Genomic DNA, 26,963 nt, shown 5'->3' on the forward strand with positions numbered 1-26,963 from the left:
TTAATGGATCATATGATTATCAGAAATTGGCCTGTCTTGTGTTTTAGGGTTTTATTTGCCCTACAATGAAGCCAAATCTATACCTCAAAATTCACAGTAAAAATTGTGGAGATTCTAAAATGCTGACACATATGAAAGGTTTCATATTAACTGCATGTCTTTCTTGTCTTTTAAACATCCCTCCATTTAAATAAGGAAATGTGAAGAGGTCCTAGAGGGCAACATTGGTCTGTATATGCATGCTGTTATTTTCATTTGTTTAATAATTTGCTATATATGTATATGTAATAGACTCTTTTGTATGTCAGTCATTTGCTCTTGTCAGTTACTTTGACTTTCCCTACATGTTCTAAAGCTTTAGACTAAGCTTGTTTATGTTTTTCCTTTATGTTATATATTTCCTTATGGTCTTCAGCTCAACTCTACCCCTGCATTCTTGACTCTCTGCTCTACCTAAGCTTTGCCTTGTTTATTTGTGCCTTTTGTTTGACTTACTTTCTTAATTATTTGATGTATGTTACACATAGTCATAAAACAGCACCTTCCATTTATTTAATTTTTTTTGTACATCTGACACCCCTACATCCTTCTGTCCTTATCAAAACCGTTGGTAAAGCTCAGAAACTGCATTGACACTGATGCTGATCATTCTTTTTTTCTTCATTTAATGCATCTAACAATTCCAGAACTTTGCGTTTAGTAACAACTGGTTAATCTTTATTGAGAGTTTGATAGTTATCTATCAAGTAGAGACACTACTTGAATCTTCAAAAGAGGGACAATAGTCATCATTGCTACTCAACAGATGATGTCAGAGATGATCTCTAATGCAATTGTGTTCCGTCTCTGGGCAATGATTGGCTGCCGGGATTTAAATGACAAACAGGACTCTATCAGGCCATAAGGCTTGCTGCGGAACAGAAGTCATACGACTCATATTTTGCATATATCACTGTGAGCATTCTCACAAAAGCATATTTTCAAATTACAGGTTTTGTATCATTTCTACACTGGATTTATCAGACAGTGTCTCTGTCTGGCAAAATCTTGAACTGAGCTCTTTTTGACAACAACTCTAAGAGGTGTTTGCAATTTTTCCAAACACTTAAACGCAACTCACTTTTTAGACAATTTTAGCATCACACAGCTGCTTATTTGCCAAACACACCAGCAGTTATGGGCACTGCTCGGGTAAAGCAACGCTTCAGTGCAGTCATGGACACCCCCCTGGATGAGGAGGAAGTCCTGAGGCTGGCCCAACGTGATGATGTTACTTCCTCCCACTCAGTTGCGCTTCCCTCCCCCAACTGTAACGGCAAAGTGCTTAACCTACAACATAGCAATGGAGGAAGGAGTGGAGGGAGGGATGAGGAAGATGAGGATGATGAGGATGACGAAGCAAGGGGAGGAAGAAGGGGTGGAGGAGGAGGGCGTCGCTCAATGCTCAGGGGTGAGGCTGGGGAAGAAGAGAGGTGGGAGAGGAACAAGAGATCATCCTCACCTCCGCTCTCACCCTTGCCACCCCGTGATCACCGCGGCCAGTGCTGCCGGCCCCGACGACGCTTTGTAGGCAAGGATGGGCGCTGCAACATCACCTTTGTCAACATGAGCGACAGGGGCCAGCGCTACCTCACTGACCTCTTCACCACCTGCGTGGACATCCGCTGGCGCTGGATGCTCGTGGTCTTCACCCTCTCCTTCTTGCTCTCCTGGCTTCTCTTTGGCTTCACTTTTTGGCTCATCGCCGCTGCTCATGGGGATCTGGCTCTCCTACCATCATCCTCTTCCACTTTATCTAGTCCTTCTTCTCGGGCTCCTATTGAACCTGCAGAGAATTTTGGCCCAGTGCAGACTGTGGAGACAGAGGAACGCTGCTTTCAGCAGGTGAACAGCTTCATGGCAGCCTTCCTCTTCTCTCTGGAGACGCAGACGTCTATAGGCTATGGTTTCCGGAGTGTTACTGAAGCCTGCCCCCTGGCGGTGTTGGCTGTCGTCTTGCAGTGCATTGTGGGCTGCATCATCGACGCTTTCATCATCGGGGCGGTAATGGCTAAGATCGCCAAGCCCAAGAAGCGCAATGAGACACTGGTGTTCTCCGATGTGGCCGTTGTGGCCATGAGGGATGGGAAACTCTGCATGATGTGGCGAGTGGGAAACCTGCGCAAGAGCCACCTGGTGGAGGCCCATGTGCGAGCACAGCTACTGAAGGTAAGCAATATTGACAGTGTATGTTTGTCTTGGCACAAATTTGATTGTGTCTTGTTTATGTTGCGCTGGCTGATATGGACTTATACTGACACCAAGCGTTGTGGATGCAGCATCACGCCAAAGCAAATGTTTTTACTTACCGATGCGACTGTAGAAATTCACTATATCCGGTCAGCCATAATTAATTAATTGAAGTAGTATTTCACCCAAAAATTCTCTCATCATTTACTCACCCTCATGCCATCCCAAACTGTGTATAACTTTTTTAGCTAGATGACGCTATAGGAAGTATAATTAAGCTTGGAATCATGATTGCAGTAGAAAAATGCTGATGTAAACATGTACAGTGAAAAAGGAGTTAAGATTTGGTAATTTCTCACCCAAAACCAACTGGATCGCTTTAGAAAACATTTATTTAACCACTGTAAATCTTATGGATTATTTTTATGCTGACTTCATCAGCTTTTTGGAGCTTCAAAAATTTGGTCACCATTCACTTGAATTGTATGTACCTACAGAGCACAGTTATTCTTCTAAAAATGTTTAATTTTGTGTTCAGCAGAAAATAAAAAAAATATATAATAGTTCTATGCCCACTGACTTTGCACGCATATTGTATTGCATAGCACTGGGCTTAAAACATGGTATTTAAGTAGGGCCCAAAGTGAGTAGTATTATTTGTCTGGTCGTGATCTTAATAGTTAAGATAATTAACTTTTATAAGCTAATGATATGACTGGATCCTTGTGTGAGGGTACATGCTTTTATACTGTACATATCTTTCTGAGAATGCATACTTTTTATACATATTTACTGAGTGCACTTTTATTTTAGGTATTTTCTAGATGTAATGGGCAAGAGAGGGTTTCATAATTGATATAAAAGAGCATGTTAGCAGTTTCTTTTTGTAACATGTCTACAATAATTTGCCACAATTCAAAGGCAAATGTTATAATGGCTGTTAATTTAGATTTGAATTATTGGAAAGAGATCAGAGAGAATAATCAGAAAAATTAGAACAGGGACAGAGAAGTCTTTAAAAGGGACAGTACCATTGTACAGTAATGGCACCAGATGGTAATACTACTCTATTTTGATATTTACTATGGTATTGAATAATTAATGCACACGGTACTCCCAGGTACTTCAAAGAATACCATAGAATTGCCATGGTACATGTCCAAAAAAGTACTATGGTAACATGGAAATAATTACTAGGCAAAGGTAGAATACAAGATGCGTGTGTGTGTGTGTGTGTGTGTGTGTGTGTGTGTGTGTGTGAGAGAGAGAGAGAGAGAGAGAGAGTAAGCGAGAGATGGACATCTGGACAGTGGGTTTGGTTAATGAGGGCTTATTGTTTTCTGCTTCATATTGAGGGTTTATAAGATTTCCAGAGAGGATTAATATTACCAGAGCAAACCATTGTCTTTCTGATCTTCACTGTCTGTGTGTATTTATATGACTTAATTTAGGGGCCTGATTAAATGTATTTGTGCCACTATGTTTTTATTTATCAGTGACTGAAATCTTTTTGTCTTAAATGTGGATGATTGAGCTGCATGTGTGTCAGTATGTACTGTATGTGCTTGAAAGTCTCTGATTCTGGTCTTGATTTGGCTATTACATGAGCATTGTGTAAGAATTCATGCAATCATATTTATTACGTGTGTGTGTGTCAAGATTTGCCTACATTGTAGGGACCAAAAATTAGTTGTCAATGTAGTTTGGATGGAAGTGATTGACAGCACAATGAAGTTGCGACTGCAAGTTCACATTTTTGAGATATACACGGACACTTAACTTGATTTGTGACATTGCAGAGAAAATGCATTTGCAAATGTATGTGAATGTCAATTTGGAGTGCAATTTTACAAATTGTGTTCATGGATGGTTTGCCAAATTCTGTGACTGAGGATGTGTGCTGTGCTGTACGGTCTTTCCCCTTCTTGAACATCCATAAATTCATCCTCAAGTGAGATCTTATGTCCTTACTGTGTGGGTTATTGAAAAGACAGTGAATATCTGATTAGATGGGACACTGGTGTACATTTGAATGGAGAAATTGTAACACTGAAAATGATGGCCGTAGGAATGGATGTCTCACCTTCCAGTTAAAAGAGCCCATTACTTTTTTTATAGAGACATCGACTCTCAGTTTTCATCTAGTATGTGCATGCGCAAGAGAGAACCAGTACATTCAGTTTGTTCATGACCAAGACGTATTGGTAAGACATAAACAACGACTCGTGACTAAGTGATGTGGTGTATTCGTTCAGCCAATCAAACCAGTGATATGCTGCTTCATCGGCTCATGCTATAATCAGTTTTTACAGGCAAAAAATAAAGGCACCAAAGCAGTCTTATGCTGCAAACTATAGCTCATTGGCTTCGAAAGGGTGAGACATCAGTGAATGAGAAATATGAGTCAGTGCACAGTGTGCAACAATGATTCGTTCACATAAAAGATTAGTTATAAAAGACAGATTCATTCACAAACTAATCAAACAGACACACAGTTGTTTTTCTCTTATCACATGTGTCATGAATATGTCCTAACTAACTTCGGCTATTTAGGACATAAATAATTAAATACAAGACATTTTATCATAGGCGCTTTGTTGCCAGTGGCATGTCCAGACTGTTTTGACTGGGGTGGCCCATGTGGGGCACAGACTCATTTGTGGGTGACATGAAGTGTAACTCAACATCCCTGATATTATTAATAATAACATATGTACATTTTCATGAATTTTTAATAGTCAAATGTTACTAAGCTAAATAATTGATTAACTGTTTTTAAATGTTAATACTGCAAAACACAAATGACTCCAAATAGGTAATAGTAACATTTATTTTTTACATTTGGTATTTTTTCAGTATCATTTTGTAATGTATGCAGTGTCTCTTGAAACTGTATAAATGTTATAGACACTTCTAATATGAACACGGTAGTTCTGTGCAATTTTATGGAGTTTGAGTTGGAGAGATGATGCTACCATGACATAATACTATCAAGTAAGCTATTGTTTTATTTTGAGCAATAAAGTTGTTGAAGTTCTTAATCTTATCATAGGTCTACACATAAAGACTGTGCATAGATTTCATTTTTGTGTTGGGTTCTCAATTAAGCCATATATCAAAGGTAATTTGATTCATTATACTTAATTTTATATAATTATATATTGTTTCCTGATCTCCCAAAAATATTTAAATTAATATTTTCTTAAGCGACATACTATCAATTAAGACTGAATGCATTACGTTAAAAAAGGAAATAAATGTTGGCTATATGAGGACTCATATTATGATAAAGACTCAGCTTATGATAAAGAACCTGCCAATATTTACAAGGTTTGCGTCAATGCGGCGTCATATATTTTAAAGATTTTTAAAAACTTTGTTTGAGGCAGATATTGTAAGTAAACAAGATTTCCTGCATGTTTAAAAAACATACTTATGATGCACATATCGATGTTATACACACCCCAAAACATCATATGGGACAGCAGTCAGATATTTCATATCTGAATGAATGAACAGTTCTTGGCTAGAATAAGTTAATGAAGTATGAAGAAGATTACCGGGTTACAGTTTTTGTCTAGTTAGGATATGATAGAAGTCTGGCTTGTACATTTCAAACACTGGTGATGGGACGCATAGTAGTGCATTCCTGTAGGTTGTTTCTTGCGGTGCGAGATTCATTTTCAGAGTTGAAGGCGGTCCAAGAGATGTGGACGGGAGCAGGCGGTCAGAAAATATCCTGAAAAATCTGATGTGGATTTGATTAATGAATACAAGAAAAAAAATCTTACAATAATTATGCATTTTTTTACTAGGTAAAATAAATGTGCACACAGCACGTGCATCATATTATACAATATTTAGAATAGGCAGGTAGTCAATGGGGCTTGAGAAGAATGGCAGAGCAAAGTGTGGGCACGCTGTGTCATCAAAAGATGTGTAACTTGGACAAGTCATTGGTCAATTAGTGTTAAGAAAGCAACCTCAGGCAAGTCAAATGGGCATCATGACACACGTCTTCTGATAATTGCAATAACAGAAAAATAAAACGTTTTTACATGTGTACACTTGTTGTCTATTTGTATGGCTTTCACCCTCTGTGGAAAACAAATGTAGGGTTGAGGGAATGGGAGCGGTCAGGAAGAAAATCACTGCGGGATGAGAGCATGTGAACATGGAGTAGAAATTAGCGAGAGAGATCGTGTGTGGGATAGAATCTTGCAGGAAGGAAAAAACTATCCCGCACGGACCTCTATCGGGACGATCATAGTGCTTTTTGTCACTTTGTACAGTGATTGCAGTGAATGTTACCATTGATTGTAGTGAAATGGTCCCTCACTGGATTTCCTCAAGACCTCTTCATGGTTGCTCTTCAGTGTTGCTGTCTCGAGGATCATGTGACATGCAGTGCACGTTCAAGCCAATAAAGACATTATTTCATTTCGGTTGACTGTACGCAGTGTATTCCACTCTAATAACTATCATTTCCTGACATTGCTTTCCACTCTGATTTAACCCAAAAAGGTATAGCAGCCTGGTTGAATATTTTATTTTTTCAGTCTTTCAGTGATGTTTGTGGTTGTCTTCCTTTTATTCCTTTCACATTTTGACTCCACAACACACTGTTAGAGCTAACACTGTTTGCCACATCATGTCTGTTTAGCACATAGTCATCAAAAAACACTTCTGTCTGAAACTGCTATTAAAACACTAACCTTTGACCTTTTATCCTGCAGCCACGGGTGACCCCTGAGGGTGAGTTTCTGCCACTGGACAACATGGACATTCATGTCGGCTTTGACACAGGAACAGATCGCATCTTCTTGGTGTCACCTGTGACCGTTGTGCACGAGATCGATGAGGAGAGTCCATTCTTCGAGATGGACAGATGCACACTAGAGAGAGACAAAGAACTGGAGGTGGTGGTGATTCTGGAGGGCATGGTGGAGGCTACTGCTATGACAACCCAATGCCGTTCTTCATACCTGACTTCTGAGATCCTCTGGGGTCACCGATTTGAGCCTGTGCTCTTTGAAAGGAAGAACTGCTACCAGGTGAGAGACAGAGTGCTCTATTTTCATGAGTGCTCAAAGTGTTGCACTACGCACAACGACCGTGTGCTACATCTTATTCAATATTCAATTGTATGTAAATTAAGTGCCGCAAATCACATTTTGCTACTTTCCTGGGAAATATGTAATTGCGCTAATACCACGTCTATTTTCAGCGCAACATCTAAATTCAATTCGTACATTTGCAGTTTGGAGATTCCACCAGAAGGTGGTAATAAAATTCATGTCCAAACTCTCAAAAATAGTGAAACATTAAATTATGTCCCTGACAATTGCCGTTTTTGTGTCCAGGTGTACCTAGGAGAATTGGTGCTGTTTTAAAGGCAAAGGTGGTCACACCAAATATTTATTTAGCTTTTTTATGTTTACTGGACTTTTTATGACATTAAGTGTTAAATGAAAACTATGTATGTCATTATTTTTGAAGACATCCTCACTACGCAACATTTTTCGCAAGTGCCTAAAACTTTTGCATAGTACTCTACAATTGCATTTATGATCTAATTTATATTGGTATTTTTTCACCTGTTGTCATAGAGTGATTTTTAAGTCACTGCAAAAGGGGCAGGTGGAAGAAGTTGAAGAGGGTAAAATGTTTGGATTTGGTATGATCATTTTGACCTCTTTTTTATTTATATTATATTTTCATTTCGTTTGAAGTGTAATTTTAATTTAGAACAATTTTTGGTTTAATTTTTTTGTGTTTCCAATAAATGAATTACATAAATCAACCAGTAGAAGTGAAGTGAGTGCTGGTACAATCACTGTTAATACTAGGCTAGCCATGATTTCTGTGTCAGTACTGTAGATGAAATTATTAATAATTCTTACTTTCTTTATAATTTAGCAGAACTTACCTACAAATAATATTTTCCATGCAAATAAAAGGAGAGTGTCACTGTCGTAGAAAATAACATAATTTTCTATTCTTCTAATTTATTGCAGACGACTGTCATTTACACTACTTCTTAAGAACGTGCTGTCTTTGTTTATATTGTTGGTGCTTGACAGGAAATTACATTTATAGTAGGATGCAGATGGTCCAATAACCGGAGAAGAACCTCAGAATTAAATTGCACTTGACCCAGCCCATTAGCGCCAAACCCACTTGTGCCAACACTTAGCGCATGCATGCACAAAAATACCAAAACTTTAATGGCCATGCCCATTGACTTTGTGCTTAGCACTAGCGCTCTTAAAATAGGGCCCAAAGAAGAAAAAACTGGAGTAAGTGAAGGGAAAATAGAACTAATGAGTGGAAATGCGGTGGTTGTAATGTAATGTCTCCTGAATTTTGATCACCTTAAACCCTGTTCTTTTACTCCCTTTCAGACTCTGTTATTTCCTTTCAAACATGTAATTCTAGTAATGCTTTGTACCTGTCATGTGTCCTCCCCACCTATAGGTGGACTACTCCAACTTCAACAGGACATATGAGGTCACAGACACACCCACTTGCAGCGCCAAGGAGTTAGCAGAGAAAAAGTACATCCAGGGGTCCCATTCCTCATTTTGTTACGAGAATGAGGTGGCTCTGCAGCTCTCCTCTGTCCCTCCCAGCCCTGACCGATTCTCTCCATCCCCCTCTTCTTGCCCCTCTCCCTCACCCTCTTTTGTATGCCCCACACCTCCGCCCCGATGGGAGTCCTGTAGTTAGCACCCACATATACACTGAGCCATGCAGCTGGCATGAAAAAGGGCATGGGGAGCACATTGGTCAAAGAAATAAAGAGATAGAGAAAGACATAATTATAAGGGGTCAGGATAGAGGGAGGAGTTAGTACTGGGGGTAGGGAGAGAGAGAAAAAGGAGGGAATAGACTGAAAAGACATACTTGGACGGGGACTAGGTTAAAGAGGACCATAAAAGGACAATTGTAAGACATTTTAGTGATTTTTGACAACAGGTCATGCTTAAGGTACAGTATACTAAGAAAAGACAGAAAGCACAAAAGATGGAGAATAGGTGAGGGAGAATCACAGAGAACCAAAAAGCAAGACAGTGAGACAGAAGGGCAAATTCACTTGTGTATGAGGTATTTTGGTGGTCATAATCACCTGTGTCATAGGCACTAACCACCAGTTATACAGATTAACCAGGTCTTCTGTAGTCTGCTGCATCATCGACAACCTAGCACCAAGAACCTGCAAGCAGGTGAATTGCATCATGCAAATAGATTTTAGCGCTATTTTTTAGCCATATCTGCGCCGTTAACAGATTTGTATAATTCCTTTAGCGAATCGGGTTCTAAAACCACTAAGACAGTGCTAATCTCAGCGAACACAATTAATTCTTAAAAAGAAACTAGTTTTAAAAATTAGAAGCTTTGTGAAGAAGGAACTGTTTAGATGGGGGCAAACAGGAGGTAAAGAAACTCTTAGGAAACAAATGTTTGAGTTGTTGAAGTTTGAGTCAGTGTGTAGCCACTGGGGAGAGAAACGAACAGAGGGATTGAGAGAAAAGGTCATTTTGACAAAAGGAGGGCTGCAACACCGATCCAGTAGGCTGATTGGACCTGGCAATCTTTTTGAATCATCCCTGATCTGCAGTCGCTCCAGCATGTACCAGACAGAGACACAACAGTGGCCCCTAGTGGCTGTAACAAGTATGAGTATTTGCAGACTTAACAATTCAGAGAATGTAGAATGAAACAACTATTAACATAACACCCAATGGCAATATCATGCACAAATTATAATTTTCATCATTGATCATGATTCTCCTCTTTGAAAAAATCAGATTACTTGTTGCAAGAATGTTTGTGCCCTGAATTGAATGTCGGCATACCTGTTGGAGTCACTGCAAAACAAGAAACTACTGAAAAGCTGCAGCATTTTCTAGTTGTTTCTCTCATGTACTGTGTTTTTTAAATGTTCTATTGAATTTAAGTCAGACATCCGTTTTGTATCATGGTCATAGTACAAATTCAGGTGACCACAGATTGTGTAAAGCAATTTTAATGTAACTTGTAACAATGCAACATACCACATTTGCCACAATTGCACAGACCAAAAATTAATTACATTGTTTTTAGTTGTATGTATGGAAAACTACATTGTATGAAGAATACATTTCTTTTTTTGAAGGGTGTGGCTTGAAAGTAAGAGTAAGTACTGTCTGTTCTGGCTGATATGACTCATTGGGCAACATGTCTGGCAGGATCTGTCATCAGCACTATTGGGATTTTAGACTTTCGTGTTTTGTTTTCCTTCAGTGTTTCATCACTGTGTTAAAAGCTTGTAGTATGATCCATGGTAACTGATTTATTTACACTGTAGTGTACACCCTTTACTGTGGCATCTATGTTATTTTATGTCTTTCCTTCACAACCACACAAACATCCCAACCTAAACATGTTGCTGGACAGGTTTTTTTGTGTGCCTTTGAAAGTGAGTCTGCTTGTTTTGAGGTTTTTGGGTGTAAAGGAGAAATTTAGGAGGGTGACATGATACTGATGTTAAAGAGATAGTTCACCCTAAAATTAAAATTATATCATAATTTACTCAACTTAATGTTGTTCAAAACCTGCATGGCTTTCTTTATTCCATGGAACACAAAAGGAGATGTTAAACAGCATGACAGTCTCAGTCACCATTCACTTAAATTGGATATTTTTTCTCTCCACTCAATGAATTGGTGACTGAAGCTGAGTTCCATGTATTAAAGAAAGTCATATGGGTTTTGAGTAGCATTAAGTTGAGTAAATGATGACAGAATTTGTATTATTTTCAGGTGAAATGTCTCTTTAAGGTAGTAAAAACTGATGACATGTGGGCTTCTGATTCTGTTTATTTTGATAGAACACCTGTAATTTAAAGCAGTTATGCTTCAATATTTGCATGGCATTATCATTAGAGACACATTTTTAATTTTTTATTTTTAGCTCAGTGGTGGATATGTGGCCAAATAAAAATGTATATTCTGAATGGGCAGAAGATGAAACATGTTCTGTAACAGTTAAATATTTTATAAAACTTTCTTGGTGTGGACTAAAATAATCATGCACTGGATTGAACACTATTCAGATATTGCAGTATACATTTTAGGCTACTTACTGTATAGTTGTTACTATAATAGAAACGTCTTAGATATGTAGCCCTGAGCTTTATATGAATAAATAGTTATTGTTTTAATTGATCCACTTAGACAAATTTTCTGTTGACATGTGTCTTTGTGTGTGTGTGTGTGTGTGTGTGTGTGTGTGGGCATGTTTATGTGGTTTACGAGGACAATTTTTTGGTTACAAACTGATAATTACAAGGGTATTATGCTATAAATGTGGTTTATGAGGACATATCTAGTGTCCCCATAATTTAAATAGCTTAAAAAACATATTAAACAATGTTTTATTGAAAATGTAAAAATGCAGAAGGTTTTTTGTGAGGGTTTAGTTTAGGGGTTGTGTTAGGTTTAGGGGATAGAATCTATAGTTTTTACAGTATAAAAATCATTATGTCTATGGAAAGTCCTCATAATGATAGGTAGACCAACATATGTGTGTGTGTGTGTGTGTGTGTGTGTGTGTGTGTGTGTGTGTGTGTGTGTGTGTGTGTGTGTGTGTGTGTGTGTGTGTGTGTGTGTTTCTGGTTACCCCAGTTTGGTATCTCTGCCATGACTCCACCTCAATCTCTTGCACTTTTACCTCAGTTTTGTTTTTTAAACACTTAAGAAAAACAATTACCCAGACTAATTATCAGATGCCTGAGATCACCATGCATCCAGTGGCTCATGTTGTATTTTTGTTTTCTTTTCTAAATGCAATGAAGTTATTGGTCAATCAGTGTCCAGGCCTCTGTGCTGTTCCTTTGATACCGCTCACATTACTGTGTAAAAAGAACGTGCTTCATAAACATTTGTTGAATGAATAAACGTGTTTTCTTGAATTGTCTCCTTCATTTCTATTGGATTGCATTTTTTATCTTTTATTTTAATAAGATTTTAATCAGCAAAGATAATTCAGGTAGAATTTTAACTAATTGTGAATTACGTAATAATAGTTTTCATTTTAATTATTTAATAATTAAAATAATAATAATAATAATTATTATTATTAAACAGTAATTACTTCACAATTACTATTCAAAAATTATTTCAGAATTATAACAATAATAATAGTTTTCATTTTAACAATAATAATAATAGTAATTGTTATTATTATAATTATTACCTGTGCTCTTTTTTTATGTATTTTAGTGTCATTAAGCCAAGAACGTTAATCATCTCGGATCCTGACCCGCTTCTGTCATTTGTTAGGTGCGGCATCCAGAGGTCGATCTTCAGATTTCTCGGCATTAATGCGGAATCTGGGGCGTCCAGCTTCAGGGATCATTCTCGCGTCAAACAGACTGAGCTGCTGTCAACAAAGAGCGCCCAAATCCCTCTACCCCACCGCGCGACAGTCCTGTCGCAGCACCTGTTACTTTTCTTCGATTGGCCTCAAGCCACGTCAATTTGTCGAAGCCTCACCCATTCCACTCGCTTCATTGGCCATTCAGTCCTGTCGATCTTATTATCGCGCATATGATTGGCTATGGAGTGAGAAGCCGCCAGTAAAAAGGCGTGTATTCTCTGCTCTTCACTGGGCGGGTTTGAAGGAATTTGCGGGCTTTGATTGGCTTCCCGCGGGACTTTGCGCGTGAGTCCCAACCGCCATTGGTCAATAGTGAGGAAGCGTCGGCGTTGCGGTGAAGTCCTCAGCTTGCCCTCACTTGCTATACTCTCTATTTTATTCCCAGTGTGAATGAGTTTGCGGCTTCACGGCAGCGCTGTAATGTGAAAAGCCGCATTTGCACTATTCATACTCACACATTGAAAAGAAAAGCAAGAGGGCACCCTTCCTTTCATTTCACTGCTCTAGTCATATCCAGAGTGTGGATTAACACATTTAAGGTAAGACACGCGTTGTCTTGTATTTTGTCCATTTCTCCTTATTCTGCGCCGTGACCGTGGTCGTGTTTCAGTGGGTTATTGGGCCTCGAAATAAAGCCTAAAATGACACTGGAGAGGGACAGTCCCCCCCAAGAGCCTATATTGGAGGTTCATTATAGAAAACTGTTACATGCTGGCAGATTATGGACAAATATTTGGTGTAATACAACGTTTATCAGATATGTTGTAAGTGTTTTCTAATAGCACATTTTAATACCTTTATTAAATTGGTCATTGTTAACAAGCATTTGGACATCTCGTCTTTAAAGGAAAATAATTTAATTCCCGTTAAAGGGTGTTTCCCAGAGACATCGTAAGCAAGTATGAACGGTGCATTCGGTCTATACCTTTAACCTATTTCATACAGTATTAAACTGCTAATATCACAGGTGCTGCTCAATTTTCTTTTACTTGAGGTGTGGTTGACCCTCTGTATTGTAGGTCTTCTATTATGGAAATAGATCAGTTTTAAAACCTCCACGTTAAAAGGGACTACTGTAGACCTTAGCAGAGTGGATATAGACAGAGACCCAGCCTGGCTACCGGCACGATGACACAAGCTGTGTCACAAAACCTATTGAACTGCCTACCTAGACAGCATTTTGAGGCATGGTTGGCGCGTTCTCACTGAGTCAGCCTGGAAGGCGCATGTTACCATGCGAATCAGGAAAGTTAGCGGTGGTATTAATAATGTTACAATGGGATAAAACGGAAGCGCCAAAAAAAAAAAAAAAAAAAAGAGAAAAGAATGAAGAGAAAAGCTATACGCAACGAATGAAACAGACCTCAGGTGTCTCTCAAAGACATCCGTCTAGCGCGTGTTTACATTGGAAAACGATTGAAAAACAGCACGGAAGGACGCGTGGGTGTGAACGACCCCTAATTAGGGGCTGTGGGAGTCGTGGAGTAGTCAGGGAAAGTCAAGACACATAAACTGTGCTAATTCCTTTTCATTTTGTCTGAGAGAGAAAGAAAGCGAATACACCCTCATTCCAATCATATTACACAAACAGGCACACACAGGCACACACAGGTTCAACTCATATAAGGCAGTTGAGTCACTGAGTGTGTATCTTGTAATCGCTGTGATAGGGAGGGTGCTAAAGGGTAAGGTGTGCCACACTTGTCCCCTGTGGTTCCAGCATACAAAACACACACATATACAAATACACTACACTGAAAAAAGGAGTAAAAATGCAATTGTACCTCAACAATCTATTTCTTCTTGTAATCCATAAAAATTACTTAGGCGTAGCACCAAATCTTGAGTCCTGGGCACAGAACTATTTTAGGGCCCCTAAACTATTTGGGTTTGTGTTGGTGGGTAGTATATAAACATTTAGGTTGATTTTTAACAGTGCTGTACTGTTTATAAGTAATTTGCAACTTTTTTATTTTCAAACAAATATTCTTTGTATCAATAAATTATAAATGAAAAAAGAAAAAAGATGTCTGAAACGAGATGAGTACTAGGTTGTTCAGTTTATCCTGAGGCATTACTGTTTTCATATTGTTTTAGCAAGTCGTAACTTGCACACTGACATTTAAACAGGGTCCAAAATTTACTTAAATATTATTAAACTTATTATAATATTTATAATTGATCTATTATAAAAAAAAAATATGTATAAAACAGCTAGCAATGAAATTGAGTTTTGCCATTTTTTTTATTCAATTCAATTATTTAGCTGTCTTTTCCTTGAATATCAGTGACAAACAATACAGGTTATTCATTGTGTCTGTTAAGTGTTACTGCACCCATCATAAAAAATTAAATACATCATCATTACTGTTATACATATTCTTCTTTTGGCTTAAAATTGGGAATATTCCACATAAATCTCATTTAATTCTGGAGAGAATAAACTTAAGGTATCATATAGATAAACATCTGATGGTAAATTTTTCAGAGAGGTAAAATGTTTATAGATGCGCAAATCATGGCAGATGTTTCCTTGAAAGGAATATTCCCGGTTCAATACAATTTAAGCTGAATTGACTGCATTTGTGGCATAATTTTGATTACCACAAAAATTCCTTTGACTTGTCCCTCCTTTTCTTAAAAAAAAGAAAAGAAAAGACAATTGTATTTTACTGAAGCACATACAATGGACGTGAATGGGGGCCAGTAATCCCAAAAAGTTATAATATTCACTGTTTCAAAAGTATAACCACAAGACATAAACAATGTGTGTTAATATGATTTTAGTGTGATAAATTCCCTTACTGACCTTTTGTGTGTAAAGTTATTGCCAATTTTATATCTTTGTTGCCATGACGATGATAACAAACCCTAAAACCATAAAATGTCTGTAAAAATGATGATTTAAACAACTTTACAGCTCAAGTAGTAAATTAGTTTTAACAGAAGAATTAACTTTTATACAGGAGCTTTTATACAATTAAAGCTTCACATTTCTGCCTTTAAACCCTCCACAAATTGGCCCCATTCACTTCCATTGTAAGTGCCACACTTTTACCCAGATTTTTGCTTTTTTAAAAGAAAAGGAGGGACGAGTCAAAATATTTGTAATCAATGTCACAAATGCTGTCTATTGAGCTTAACTTGTATTGAACTTGAAATATTACTTTATCAAAAGAATCGTGAATGTCACTATATTTAGCAAGGGTCAGATTGTTGTTCTCACTTTTTAATGTAAATCATGTTTTGATGCAGTTGCTTATAATGTTACCATCCATCTGGTGAACAAAACATGACAAAGGCAAATTTTGTGTGTGCCTAGTGTTCATTTTGGACCCTGTTTACAATGATATCTAAAAAATATTTACCTAAAGCTAGCTCTACACTAGCAGACTCAAAACTACTAGTTTTGGCCGAGGGTGTCACACATGCAGACTGTTTTGCTGAGATCTCGCTCTCCTCAGTCAGAGATATGACACACTTGCCAATTAAAAATGGTGGAGGGGTGATTGCAACTCTCTCTCTGACAAAATAACAACATGAGTAAAACTGCAATTGCAATAGAGTGATTTGGGGTGTTTTCAGACCTGTAGCTTGCTTGATTGTTCTGAAACAGGGGCTAAAATTGTTACAATGTTGCAGTTTCTTCTTGGTTCAGTTGGCTTTCACAAGGTTATATTTTAAAACGCACCAAAACTGTTAAATGTTTGTCAAGGTTATTTTTATCGATCATTAGTTGCTTTTTTATTATTTCTGCAGAATGACAGAATCACTATGGATTTTGATCTGTGTTTGTGATGATATGCAGCTGAGTTTCGATCAGTTCTTCTCAGTGACAGAATTATTTTTTCAAACAAAAAGATGTGGTTTTCAGTGCTTGAAGCCATTTACTCAGCAGTGAGTCTCGACTGTCAGGTGATTAACACCTCCCACTGAGAGGTACTAATGGGCACTCTGTCTCCCTTATCCTGGCCGGTGATTATGTTAATGAAGCTAACACCTGAAAATCATTGGAAAAATCAGCTAGTGTTGAGCCAGCTTCAGTAGCTAAGTTGACTCCTATGTCTGACTTTTCTTTTGCTAGAAACTCATAACTTGTCTGCCACCTCTTGCTCTTTCTCCACCCCTTTTCCAGTTCCAATTTGAACATCTGATTTCGGCTTCTTTTCTGTAGATACATTAATGAACTAAGTAATGTACTTGACGTGTTCTCAGTTTTCATAGCGTGCTGGCTGAACTTGTGGACCAGACCACTTTAGTTTTCACTAAGACGATATAGCTGCAGGCCAAGCTATTATCCGCTAGCAAAGACATACAGAGCCCTAACCCAACCCTTAACCTAACCCTAACCATGGGTGGATTCCACCCCCTTTTTGTGCATGCCCAACCCCCTTCGAGAGTAACCCAGCCATCTTCTGGAGTTTCTGGAGTTTTCACCCTAATCGGGACACCATGTAATTAATTTGATAAAAAAATGTAATCGATTGACAGCCCTAGTATAAACAGTAAAGTGAAATTGTGATTATTCTTTATCATATTTGATACATAAGGCTTTGAGTGTCATTGTCCTCCTGAGACCCAGCAATTAATCTTTGTATAGGACTTTTGTTATTTATGTTTCTCTTAGACCATATACTGTACGTGCCTTAATAGTCAACCTTTGGAGTCTTAATAGTCCCTAGGCTTTTCAGAAGTTTGGGAGTTTGGCCATGATATCTTCCTCTCCTTGTTTTATAGAAGTGTATGACATTACAATTCAGCACTTCAAATCAAATATGAATAAAATACTTTTTTTTTTTTTTACTAGGGCTCAGGAGGTTATTGCTAGATGACACCATCTATTAATGTAAACTTATATATTTATAATGCAATATGAGATCTTTATAATGACAGAAGAGTCTGCAAATATAAAATACAGATATACATTTCTGTTCCCACTTTAAATATATCTTTTAAAAAAATTACGTCAGCTCTGTGTTTTTTGTTTTGTTTTTTATTGGTGGGAATGAATGGTATGTAATTATGATTGAGAGATATACCTCAAAAGCCTGTTGTATTATATTTGTTACATGCATTTCTATGTGATTTTTCTACAGAATGATGTATGGAATTTTAACAAGTTGCTTCAATTCAATTATGAGTAACTATATAAACGTTAACATCACTTTTACTTGATCAAAATCAGTAAAGATTTCACAGCAAAAAGACAAGTGCATTACAGTAGAAAAGGCCCATTTTGGAAATTATATTACAAGGTCTTTTACTTCCAGAAAAGCACAGAAACTTTCATAAGGAGGCAGTAGACATTATTGCATATAATATGTTTTTCAACAAAGTATCCGTAATGTTGATAATGTGGTGGCTTTAGAAAACCATGTATCAAATATGATATGCAAAAAATAGGGTTAAGAATTAGCCATTGACAAAAACATACCGGTCAACTGAATCTGAATCATATGGTGGTTATGACTATGTACCGTACACATTTAAGGGATTGTTCACCATCATTTTGTTCCTCTGAAGATCCCTTGGATCAAAGTCAGCAAATCGTCATCAAATTGTTTCATACATGCAATTGTCATGCAGCAGATGCTACACATACGTGAAAAACCACAACTGAGTGATTGGCATGCATAGAGTAAGCCAGCTCGCATTATAGTCGAGCTCTGAAGCCCTGTGGGAATTTTGAGGACAGGAACAAAGAGCAGATGACAACAATAGAACGGCAAGTTTATACACATTCCCTGTGTGTTTCACAATCTGTCAAAAAACTTGGAAGGTATCCCTTGACTTTTATGTGTTTATGTTCCTGCCGGGTGAGGCAACTGCCCCTGCCTCCAGTCATGCAAGCTTTATTGCCCACAGTCAATCCAAGCTTTCTCCAACTCCTGGATCTCCCACTACAGTAGTATGCTTTATTGTGTAGGCTAATCAATCTGTATATAGATGTATTTTGTGGATAACAATCCTGCTTTAATCACAGGGAGCATGTTAATGTGAGTAGCCAGAAATACTGTAGATCAGAATTAAATCAATAAAAAGGCTTATGCGGATTTTGTGTTTAAAATAAGAGTTTACTTAATTTCAGCAGTGTAGTGGTTTAGTGTTCAGTGCAATAATTTAGAATTGTCTGTTTGACATTATGTATTGGGGTTTGGATAAACCGTTTTAGTCTGAGGAAAAAAGCATAATTGTGTGTTTTTCCATGTGAGGTTATACTCTATGTGTAGACCTCATTTCCACGCTTTGCATTCTGGCCTGGTTGTCACTTCACTGGCCTATCAAATTCAGAACATGCACATTGTCCCTCCATCCTCTCCAGACATACAGTACATGCGTGCACTCAAGCTCTTTCACACACAAAGAGAAACACGCATGCATCAAACACAGATATACTGTATATAAAGATATGTGTGTGTGTGTATATGTATATATATATATATATATATATATATATATATATATACATATATATACAAAACAAGCATCATATACACATACTTTAGTCTATGCATTCACACAGTCAGACTTAAACAGCTTATGCACAAATGCACTCTCGCTCTCATCTACATACTGTTTGCTAAATTGACTTGCTCAATTTGGCCGTCCTTCAGTATAACTGCAGTATTAAATATCACACTACTGTAATTCTCTCCCTAGTTCTCTCTCTTATGCTCTGTCTGTCAATTTGTCTCTCAAAATCACTCTGTATTTCCCTATTGCTCCTCTGTGATTGATGGACTGGCTGATTGCCCCAGTCGCATGATATTATTCTGATATTATTTAGAACATTATGATAATGGTTATGATTATATTAAGGGAAATGATCTGTCTCTCTGCAGTGTTTTCTCCATGAATAGTTGGACACTTCCACAAATAGGATACAAAATAGGGCCTGAAACTCTCCAAAAATGATTATGTTTTTTAATTTTTAACAAATAATCAGTGAAAGAATGTGCTTAAAGGAATAGTTCAACCAAAAATAAAAATTCTCTCATCATTTACTCACCTTATTTTCTCATATTACTTAGTGAAAAGGAATTAAATTTTGTATGTTTTGTCTGTTTCAGACCCAAAACTGAACATATCGCTTCAGAAGACATGTATTACACCATTCGAGTTTTATGGATTACTTTTATGCTGCCTTTTTTGGAGCTTGAATTTATTGGACTCCATTGACTTGCATTGTGTGGACAAAAACACCTCATATCTTCATTAAAATGTCTTTGTGTTCTGCAAAAGATAGAACATCATTCGAGTTTGAGACAGCATAAAGTTGAGTAAATTATGAGAGAATTAATATTTTCGGGTGAAATATTCCTTAGTTAATTCCTGGAATATTCACCCAAAAATGAAAATTCTGTCATCATTGACTCACTTTCACGTTGTTCCAAAGCTGAGGTTTGCCATTTATGCAACCCTGTTTCCAAAATGTATGTGAGAATTTTCTAACAATTAGTTAAATAGACAAAATGTTGGCCTATAAAAAAGCTAAATTACATAAAAAAATTGAATAAGCAAGTAACAGGGTTGCAAATTTATCCCAAATTAAGCTGTCACACAGTAGATGCTGGCTAGTTTGCCACCAAATGCTGATTTATTGTTATTGATAAACTTTTATTTCATATTATTTAAAGGAAAATATTTGATTTTTTTTTTTTTTTTTACAAAAACTTAATAACAGGGTTGAAGTTTGAGTGTGAAAAATGCAGTCAACACAATTAGATTTTTGGATAATTAAAATTTTTGTATGATTTAAATTGTAATTGTACACTTGAAAAGGTCACAGTCTCAGAGGTGGGCCAAAAATCACTATTTTGAATTGGTAGGAGTGTTGGGTGAATGTGCCTGCTACAACTTCTCTCGCTCTTTCTCCTACACAGTGCTGCAACGATGTCCAGGCTAGCAGGGGGCGATGCTAATGATGTCACCCACTTCCTCTCCACTGGAATGGGGCCTGGGACAACAACGTCTGCGCTCTCTGCCTCCAGCCAAGCTGATTGGGCAGCTAAGAGGCTCGTCTGGGTGCCTTCAGAGAAACATGGGTTTGAGGTAAGATGGGCAAGATAGTAAAAGGAATATTCTGTGTAATTGGAGCATTTGTCCACCTGTGTCTTTCTCAAGATTTGAACAAACCCCTAACTATTAAATCTGGCATGGAACCCATCCTGCACATTTAGTTCTACCCTGGCAACCACATAGAACACCCTAGCAACCACATAGTGATGCCCTGGCAACCACCCAGAGTACCCTAGAATACTTACAAGACAACGTCATTAAGTCATGTGCACACCAGCCACCCAACACTTGTCTAAATCAGGCCTTGAGTACTTTGATATGACACACTTTGAATAGAAAAATACACTTGTTGCAGCAGTGGTTGATAAATGCTAAGTGATATTGCAATGCAAATTGCTTCATCATAATGTGTCCCATGTTGAGATTGAGAATGTGACTAGCATAGAGAGAGACATCTCAGCACTTCCTGTTAGAGGTCATCTTTCTCTCTCTTTCTTTCTCAATGTCTCAGTATAACTATTTCTAATTCTCAGCCCCTGACACACTCTCCCTCAGACTGTCTGTCTCAATCAAACATTAATGTATTCTCTGTTTCCTACAAAGCAAATATATGTGTGTGTGTGTGTGTGTGTGTGTGTGTGTGTGTGTGTGAATGAGAAAGAGAGAGAGAGAGAGAGAGAGAGAGAGAGAGAGGGGAGTCAGTGCCCTGTAGAAGAATATTAAAGACCCCGATGAAATCTGTTAAAGGGACATTCACAAAAAACGTCTAGGTTACGGATGTAACCTCCGTTCCCTGATGGAGGGAACGAGACGTTGTGTCGAAGAAGCGACACTAGGGGTCTCTCTTGAGCGCCGAATATGCCTCTGATCTATGAAAAAAGGCCAATGAAAAGTTGGCAGATAGTATTTGCATACCCCGCCCCCGGACATACGGGTATAAAGGCGAGGAAATACTATGATTTCATTCAGGATTTCATTCAGCCAGAAATGGTCCGGCCACTACAGTGGCTCGGTTCAGCGACGTGGCCAGGAGGACACAACGTCTCGTTCCCTCCATCAGGGAACGGAGGTTACATCCGTAACCTAGACGTTCCCCGTCTGCCGCTCTCTCGACGTTGTGTCGGAGAAGCGACACTAGGGGTCCAATTTAAATCACGCCATGCGCTGAGCCGTGTACGTGTTCTGCTGACACAGGAGCGGGCAGGTATTTTACGTGCACAGGCGACCAGCTGTGTCAGACTGCACGTACCCTTCCCCAATGCCAACCTGGGAACGGGCAGAGCCTGGCTGGGCCTCTTTTCTCTCTATGTTTCTCGCATAGAGCAATAAATGGCCGGGGCCCTTACATGCATCAAGGGAAGGGGGTCTTATCCAGTTTCCTATTCTTTCAGGGGGAAAAGACCCTGCGGAGACCACACCTGCCCGGCAGGGGAGGTAAGAGTGGTGAATACATCACATGGGTTTTTAGGCGACATGTGGAAATTGGCGCAATGGTAGATCCAGCCTCAAGGAGGGGGGAGTTGCTACAACATGGTGACCGGAGGACAGCTGGGACTGCCTAAGGGAGACGCAGGTCCACTTTTGTAAGGGGACCGTACCGGCGATAATACACACAGGGGGAGTCCACGTAGGAATCCTGCCCTATGGAGCACCTATTCCAGTACAGGGTAGATTAAGTACCCGCAGTGGATTGGGTCGGTGAGTTCCTCCGCTGAACTGCGGACCCACAAGGGCTAGCAAGGAATCATCCAATTTTACCTCAACCAAGGGAAAGGGCGCTATATGCAAGCGATTCACCTGCCTCCTCCCAGGGCAGCGCTTGCAGGTTCACTACCTGGTCTCTAAAGGGCGTGGTAGGGACCTTGGGCACATAGCCCGGTCGTGGTCTTAGGATCACATATGTGTCTACCGGACCGAACTCCTGGCAAGTGTCGCTGACAGAGAACGCTTGCAGGTCCCCGACCCTCTTGATGGAGGCGAGCGTGATCTGCAGGGCAGTCTTAAGAGAGAGGGGAACAGGCTTGGCCGAGATGGATTTAACCTCCGGGCGCCTCTTAGGAACCTGATGATTAAGACGTGCTTACCCAAGGACTTGCCGTCTACTGCGTCATGGTGGGGCACGATAGCAACGACATACACCTTTAGGGTGGAAGGGGACAGCCACCCCTCCAGCCTCTCTTGCAGGAATAAGAGCACTGACCTAACTGCGCAGCTCTGTGGGTCTTCGGCAATGCTAGGCAATTGATATGCCAGCGCAGTGGGGCCCCTCTCCAACGGGCCCGCAGCTGCATGCCCGTTGCACACGGCGCCCCAACCCAGTCTGGAGGCGTCGGTCGTGACCAGGACGCGTTGGGACACCTGCTGCAAGGGTACTCCTGTCCGCAGAAAGCAGAGGTCTGTCCAGGATTTTGAAGTTTGGCGGCAGGCGGGGGTGATGATCACACAGTGCGTGCCACGGCGCCATGCTTGTCTCGTTACTCAAGTCTGGGGCCAGTGCTGAAGCGGTCTCATATGCATCAACCACAGCGGCACGACCGCCATATGCCCCAGGAGCTTGGAAAGGTTTTAAAGGGACCGCCGTGCCTGGCCTGAAAGTGGCGAGGCATTTCAGCATCGACTGCGAGCACTCGTTGGCGAGGCGGGCTGACATTGAGACTGAGTCTAACTCCATGCCGAGAAAAGAGATGCTCTGAACCGGGGCAAGCTTGCTCATTTCCCAATTAACCTGAAGCCCCAAACGGCTGAGGTGCCTGAGCACCTGGTCTCTGTGAGCGCATATGAAGACACGAGGGGACAGAGACATGCCAAAGGGGAGGACTTCATACTGATATGCCTGGCCGTCGAACGCGAGCCGTGGAAGGGTCGGTGCCAGGTGACCCAGAAAGAGGAAATTGCTCTGTTAGTGAAAAAAATGGAGTGGTCTGTTTACCAACTCCGGAGCAAACGTCTCTGGGTCGTCCGTCTCTGGAACGTTTGGGAGCCTTCCGGGTCCTCGAAGGGGTCCGTGAGACGGGCAGGCATGCGCTTCCTGCGGGGTGCTCAATGCTGGGGCTGAGAGCTGGGCCTACACTTGGTTGAGGCAGAGCAGCAGGTTTTTTTTTTTTTAAGCCGCAGGAGGACGCCCTCGGCGAGCAGGTTTGCGGCAGGGCAGGATGTGTAAAATGGCCTCCGTCTGCTTCTTTACCTCTGAGGACTGCTGGGCGGAGTCGTCAACGGTGCCGCTGAATGGATGAATCTGGGAGACGGGGGCGTTCGAGAAAGCGCCATTTCGACCAGGTCCAGTCCATAGATTATGTTTCTGGACCACAGGAAAATAACTCTTTTAACTGCGCTCTTGAAGCGCCCAGGGTCAAACTGCACTGCCGTACAGAGAAGGAAAAAGCCGCTGTAATGCTCCGTAGGTCCAACAGCAGGCAGCGTCAGAGGAACAGGAACGGGTATGTAACTCGCAGCTGACTGCATACACGACCATCGGCTCCGAAGAAAATTTCTGAATGAACTCATGGTATTTCCTCACCTTTATACCCGTATGTCCGGGGGCGGGGTATGCAAATACTATATGCCAACTTCTCATTGGCCTTTTTTCATAGATCAGAGGCATATTCGGCGCTCAAGAGAGACCCCTAGTGTCGCTTCTCCGACACAACGTCGAGAGAGCGACAGACGGGAAACGCATCTTGCAGCATCAAAGCAACTAGATGTAAATTATTTTCAATGAGTGTTGGTGATTACCGGCTACATGAGCGACAGAAGGGTAGACAGTGACTAAGTAGAAATGCCTACCTCGAAACCAACAGCACTTGGCACCCACAAGAATTTTAATCACTCCTTTTGCTTTAAATCCATCTATAGTTTACTCCTAAAAGCTAACAAAATTAACTTTTTGCAGATATTTAAAATGTACAGTCTTTCACTTCCAGGTAAATTGACCGAAAATATTGATGACTCATCTTGCACTCACACATTTTTGTCCAATAGAAAGCTCTCTAGAATGCAAGTAGAAAATGATGTGCAAATGATGCTGTAATGTAACTATAGCCAATTGGCTGTTTAAAAAATGGACAAGCCCTTTGGTATATCCTGCCAAAACTTCCTGTTTCAATAGGAAATACTGTACATCAACACAGGAAAGAAAACCGCATTCATCAAGCCATTTCATGGGGTCTTTAAGCATCGATCTCTGAGATGACACAGAAACAGTGTGTGCATAGCTGGGGGGGTCGGGGGTGTCAGGACCCCCCATCTGAGGGTTGTCCCCCCCTAAAATATCATTAAAATATGTGTATTGTAAATAATATAATGATAAATTCTTAAAATAATTGTTTAAGAAATTAAATTATACAAATGCAAACGGGGCAACAACAAAAAACCCCTTGGTGTCCCCTTCAAAAATTGCTCTTGAGAATTGTTATGTTTATTGTCCCCCCCAACATTTTGATAAAATGTTTGCCCCTGAGTGTATGTCCTGCTAGAGTTTTTTTTTCATACTGACATCAGACTACAGTGAATATGACTGTAAAAACTGATTACTAGTCAGACCAGTAGCATAATCAGCATATTGGCTGCAAACGTGGAGTTGATACTGTGTGTTTCGTGAAAGGCACTAGACAATGAGTACATACATTCTGTCTCTCTGCATCTTTAATGTTTCTCTGTGTCTCTCCTGCCATCAGTCTGCAAGTGTGTGTGAGGAGCGGGGTGACGAGGTGGAGGTGGAGCTTATCGACAGTGGGCGGAAACTGACACTTTCGAGGGAGGAGCTCCAGCGGATGAACCCGCCCCGTTTTAGTAAAGTTGAAGACATGGCCGATCTTACATGCCTCAATGAGGCCTCTGTTTTACACAACCTACGAGAGAGATACTATTCAGGACTCATATATGTGAGTATTTGTGTTTTCTCCACTAGTCAAGCTTTGATTTTGAGGTCACTACATGTTTTAAAGGAATAGTTCATCCAAAAATGTACATTTTGTCATTATTTACTCACTCTCAAGTCATTCCAAACCTGAATGAATTACTTTCTTCCATGGAACACAAAAGGTAAATTTTTGAAGAATATCTTGGCCACTATTTTCCATATAATGAAAGTTAAGGAGGACTGGGGCTGTCAAGCTCCAAAATAACAAAAAAGCTCCATAAAAGTATCATAAAAGAGTTACATATGACTCATGCTCTTTATTCCAAGTCTTCTGAAGCCATATGTTTTGTGTAAGGAGCTGACCAATATATTAGACATTATTCATTGAAAATCTTGAAATCTGACATGAAATGAACCCAGACTGAATGATTCTTCATGAATCTGAATGCATTTTTGCCCTAAAACTCACCCTAGTGCCAACGCCACACACCTACTTCACAAGCAAGAGGGAAGCTCAAGCTGTGGTATCGTGCTATCTAGTTATCTAGAATATCGAGTTTATATTGTTTGTAAACATTAGTTAGCTAGCAGGATAAGTTCACTTTGACAACTCACATACTGTAACTGCCATGGTTTCCCAAATGGTCTCTCCACTAACAGAGTGAAGATGTCCTAGCACACCGTCAATGATCTCAAACCATGGAAAGTTCTTTCTTTGGGCACAGCTTTGTCCATTGTGCTTTTCAACGGATTTGTACTGTACCCTCAATTTTTTACATTTTCCCAGACATGTGTCACTATGAGATGTATACACAACCTGCCAAGTTCAGCGAAACTCCACCTTTGTCATTGACCCTGCCTCAATCTCCTGTTGGCCTTGTTTGGCACAAGAGTAATTGGCTTGCCAATGGCCACTGGCCATTGGCTCAGAGAAAGCCCAGATGAGGCACGATGAATCCCAGGAAGTGAGAGTGGGAATGCAAATGGCCCTGGCACACACTAGCACACCCTCATTTGGCCCGATAGTGGAAACGTGGCTTTTATATGGAAAGCACTGGCCATCATTTTCAGAAACTCACCTTTTGTGTTCCATGGAAGAAAGAAAGTCCCCTGGGTTTTGAACGATATGAAGGTGAGTAAAAAAAATTGGCAGAACTTTATTTTTTGCCTGAACTATTCCTTTAAGAGATCAGTCAGCCCTGACTTCACATGAGTATGTGTGTGTGGGTATTTGTTTGTGGGTAAGTGAGAAGGGTAGTGATACACACACATGCAAATGTGTTTGTTCATCACAGACCTCCGATCTCCTCAGGTTTTGTGTATAAAGCAGCCAAGCAAATACAAATACAAATACACATGCAGTTACAATCATATACACAAACTCACACACACACATTTGTCAAGGGTCAACACTCTGAGTGTCTTAAGCCATGTG

At 39.8% G+C, this 26,963-nt stretch overlaps 2 protein-coding genes across 2 annotated transcripts in view; both read left to right on the forward strand.

The window, feature by feature from the left end:
* Positions 1 to 1,045: 1,045 nt before the first annotated feature.
* On the forward strand, positions 1,046 to 8,972 carry LOC127656370 (inward rectifier potassium channel 2-like). The gene is made up of 3 exons (XM_052144675.1): positions 1,046 to 2,208; positions 6,966 to 7,283; positions 8,707 to 8,972. The coding sequence occupies exons 1-3, from the start codon at positions 1,177 to 1,179 to the stop codon at positions 8,956 to 8,958; spliced, it is 1,602 nt and encodes a 533-aa protein (XP_052000635.1). The 5' UTR covers positions 1,046 to 1,176; the 3' UTR covers positions 8,959 to 8,972.
* Positions 8,973 to 13,045: 4,073 nt separating this feature from the next.
* LOC127656372 (myosin-10-like) overlaps positions 13,046 to 26,963 on the forward strand; it is a 58,445-nt gene continuing 44,527 nt past the window's right edge. The window contains exons 1-3 of the mRNA XM_052144677.1: positions 13,046 to 13,190; positions 20,535 to 20,703; positions 25,344 to 25,550. Of these exons, the coding sequence (XP_052000637.1) occupies positions 20,545 to 20,703; positions 25,344 to 25,550 (366 nt within the window). The 5' untranslated portion in view covers positions 13,046 to 13,190; positions 20,535 to 20,544. The remainder of the gene's footprint in view (positions 13,191 to 20,534; positions 20,704 to 25,343; positions 25,551 to 26,963) is intronic.

Source organism: Xyrauchen texanus, chromosome 15 (genome assembly GCF_025860055.1).
Source record: "Xyrauchen texanus isolate HMW12.3.18 chromosome 15, RBS_HiC_50CHRs, whole genome shotgun sequence".
NCBI classification, from domain to species: domain Eukaryota; kingdom Metazoa; phylum Chordata; class Actinopteri; order Cypriniformes; family Catostomidae; genus Xyrauchen; species Xyrauchen texanus.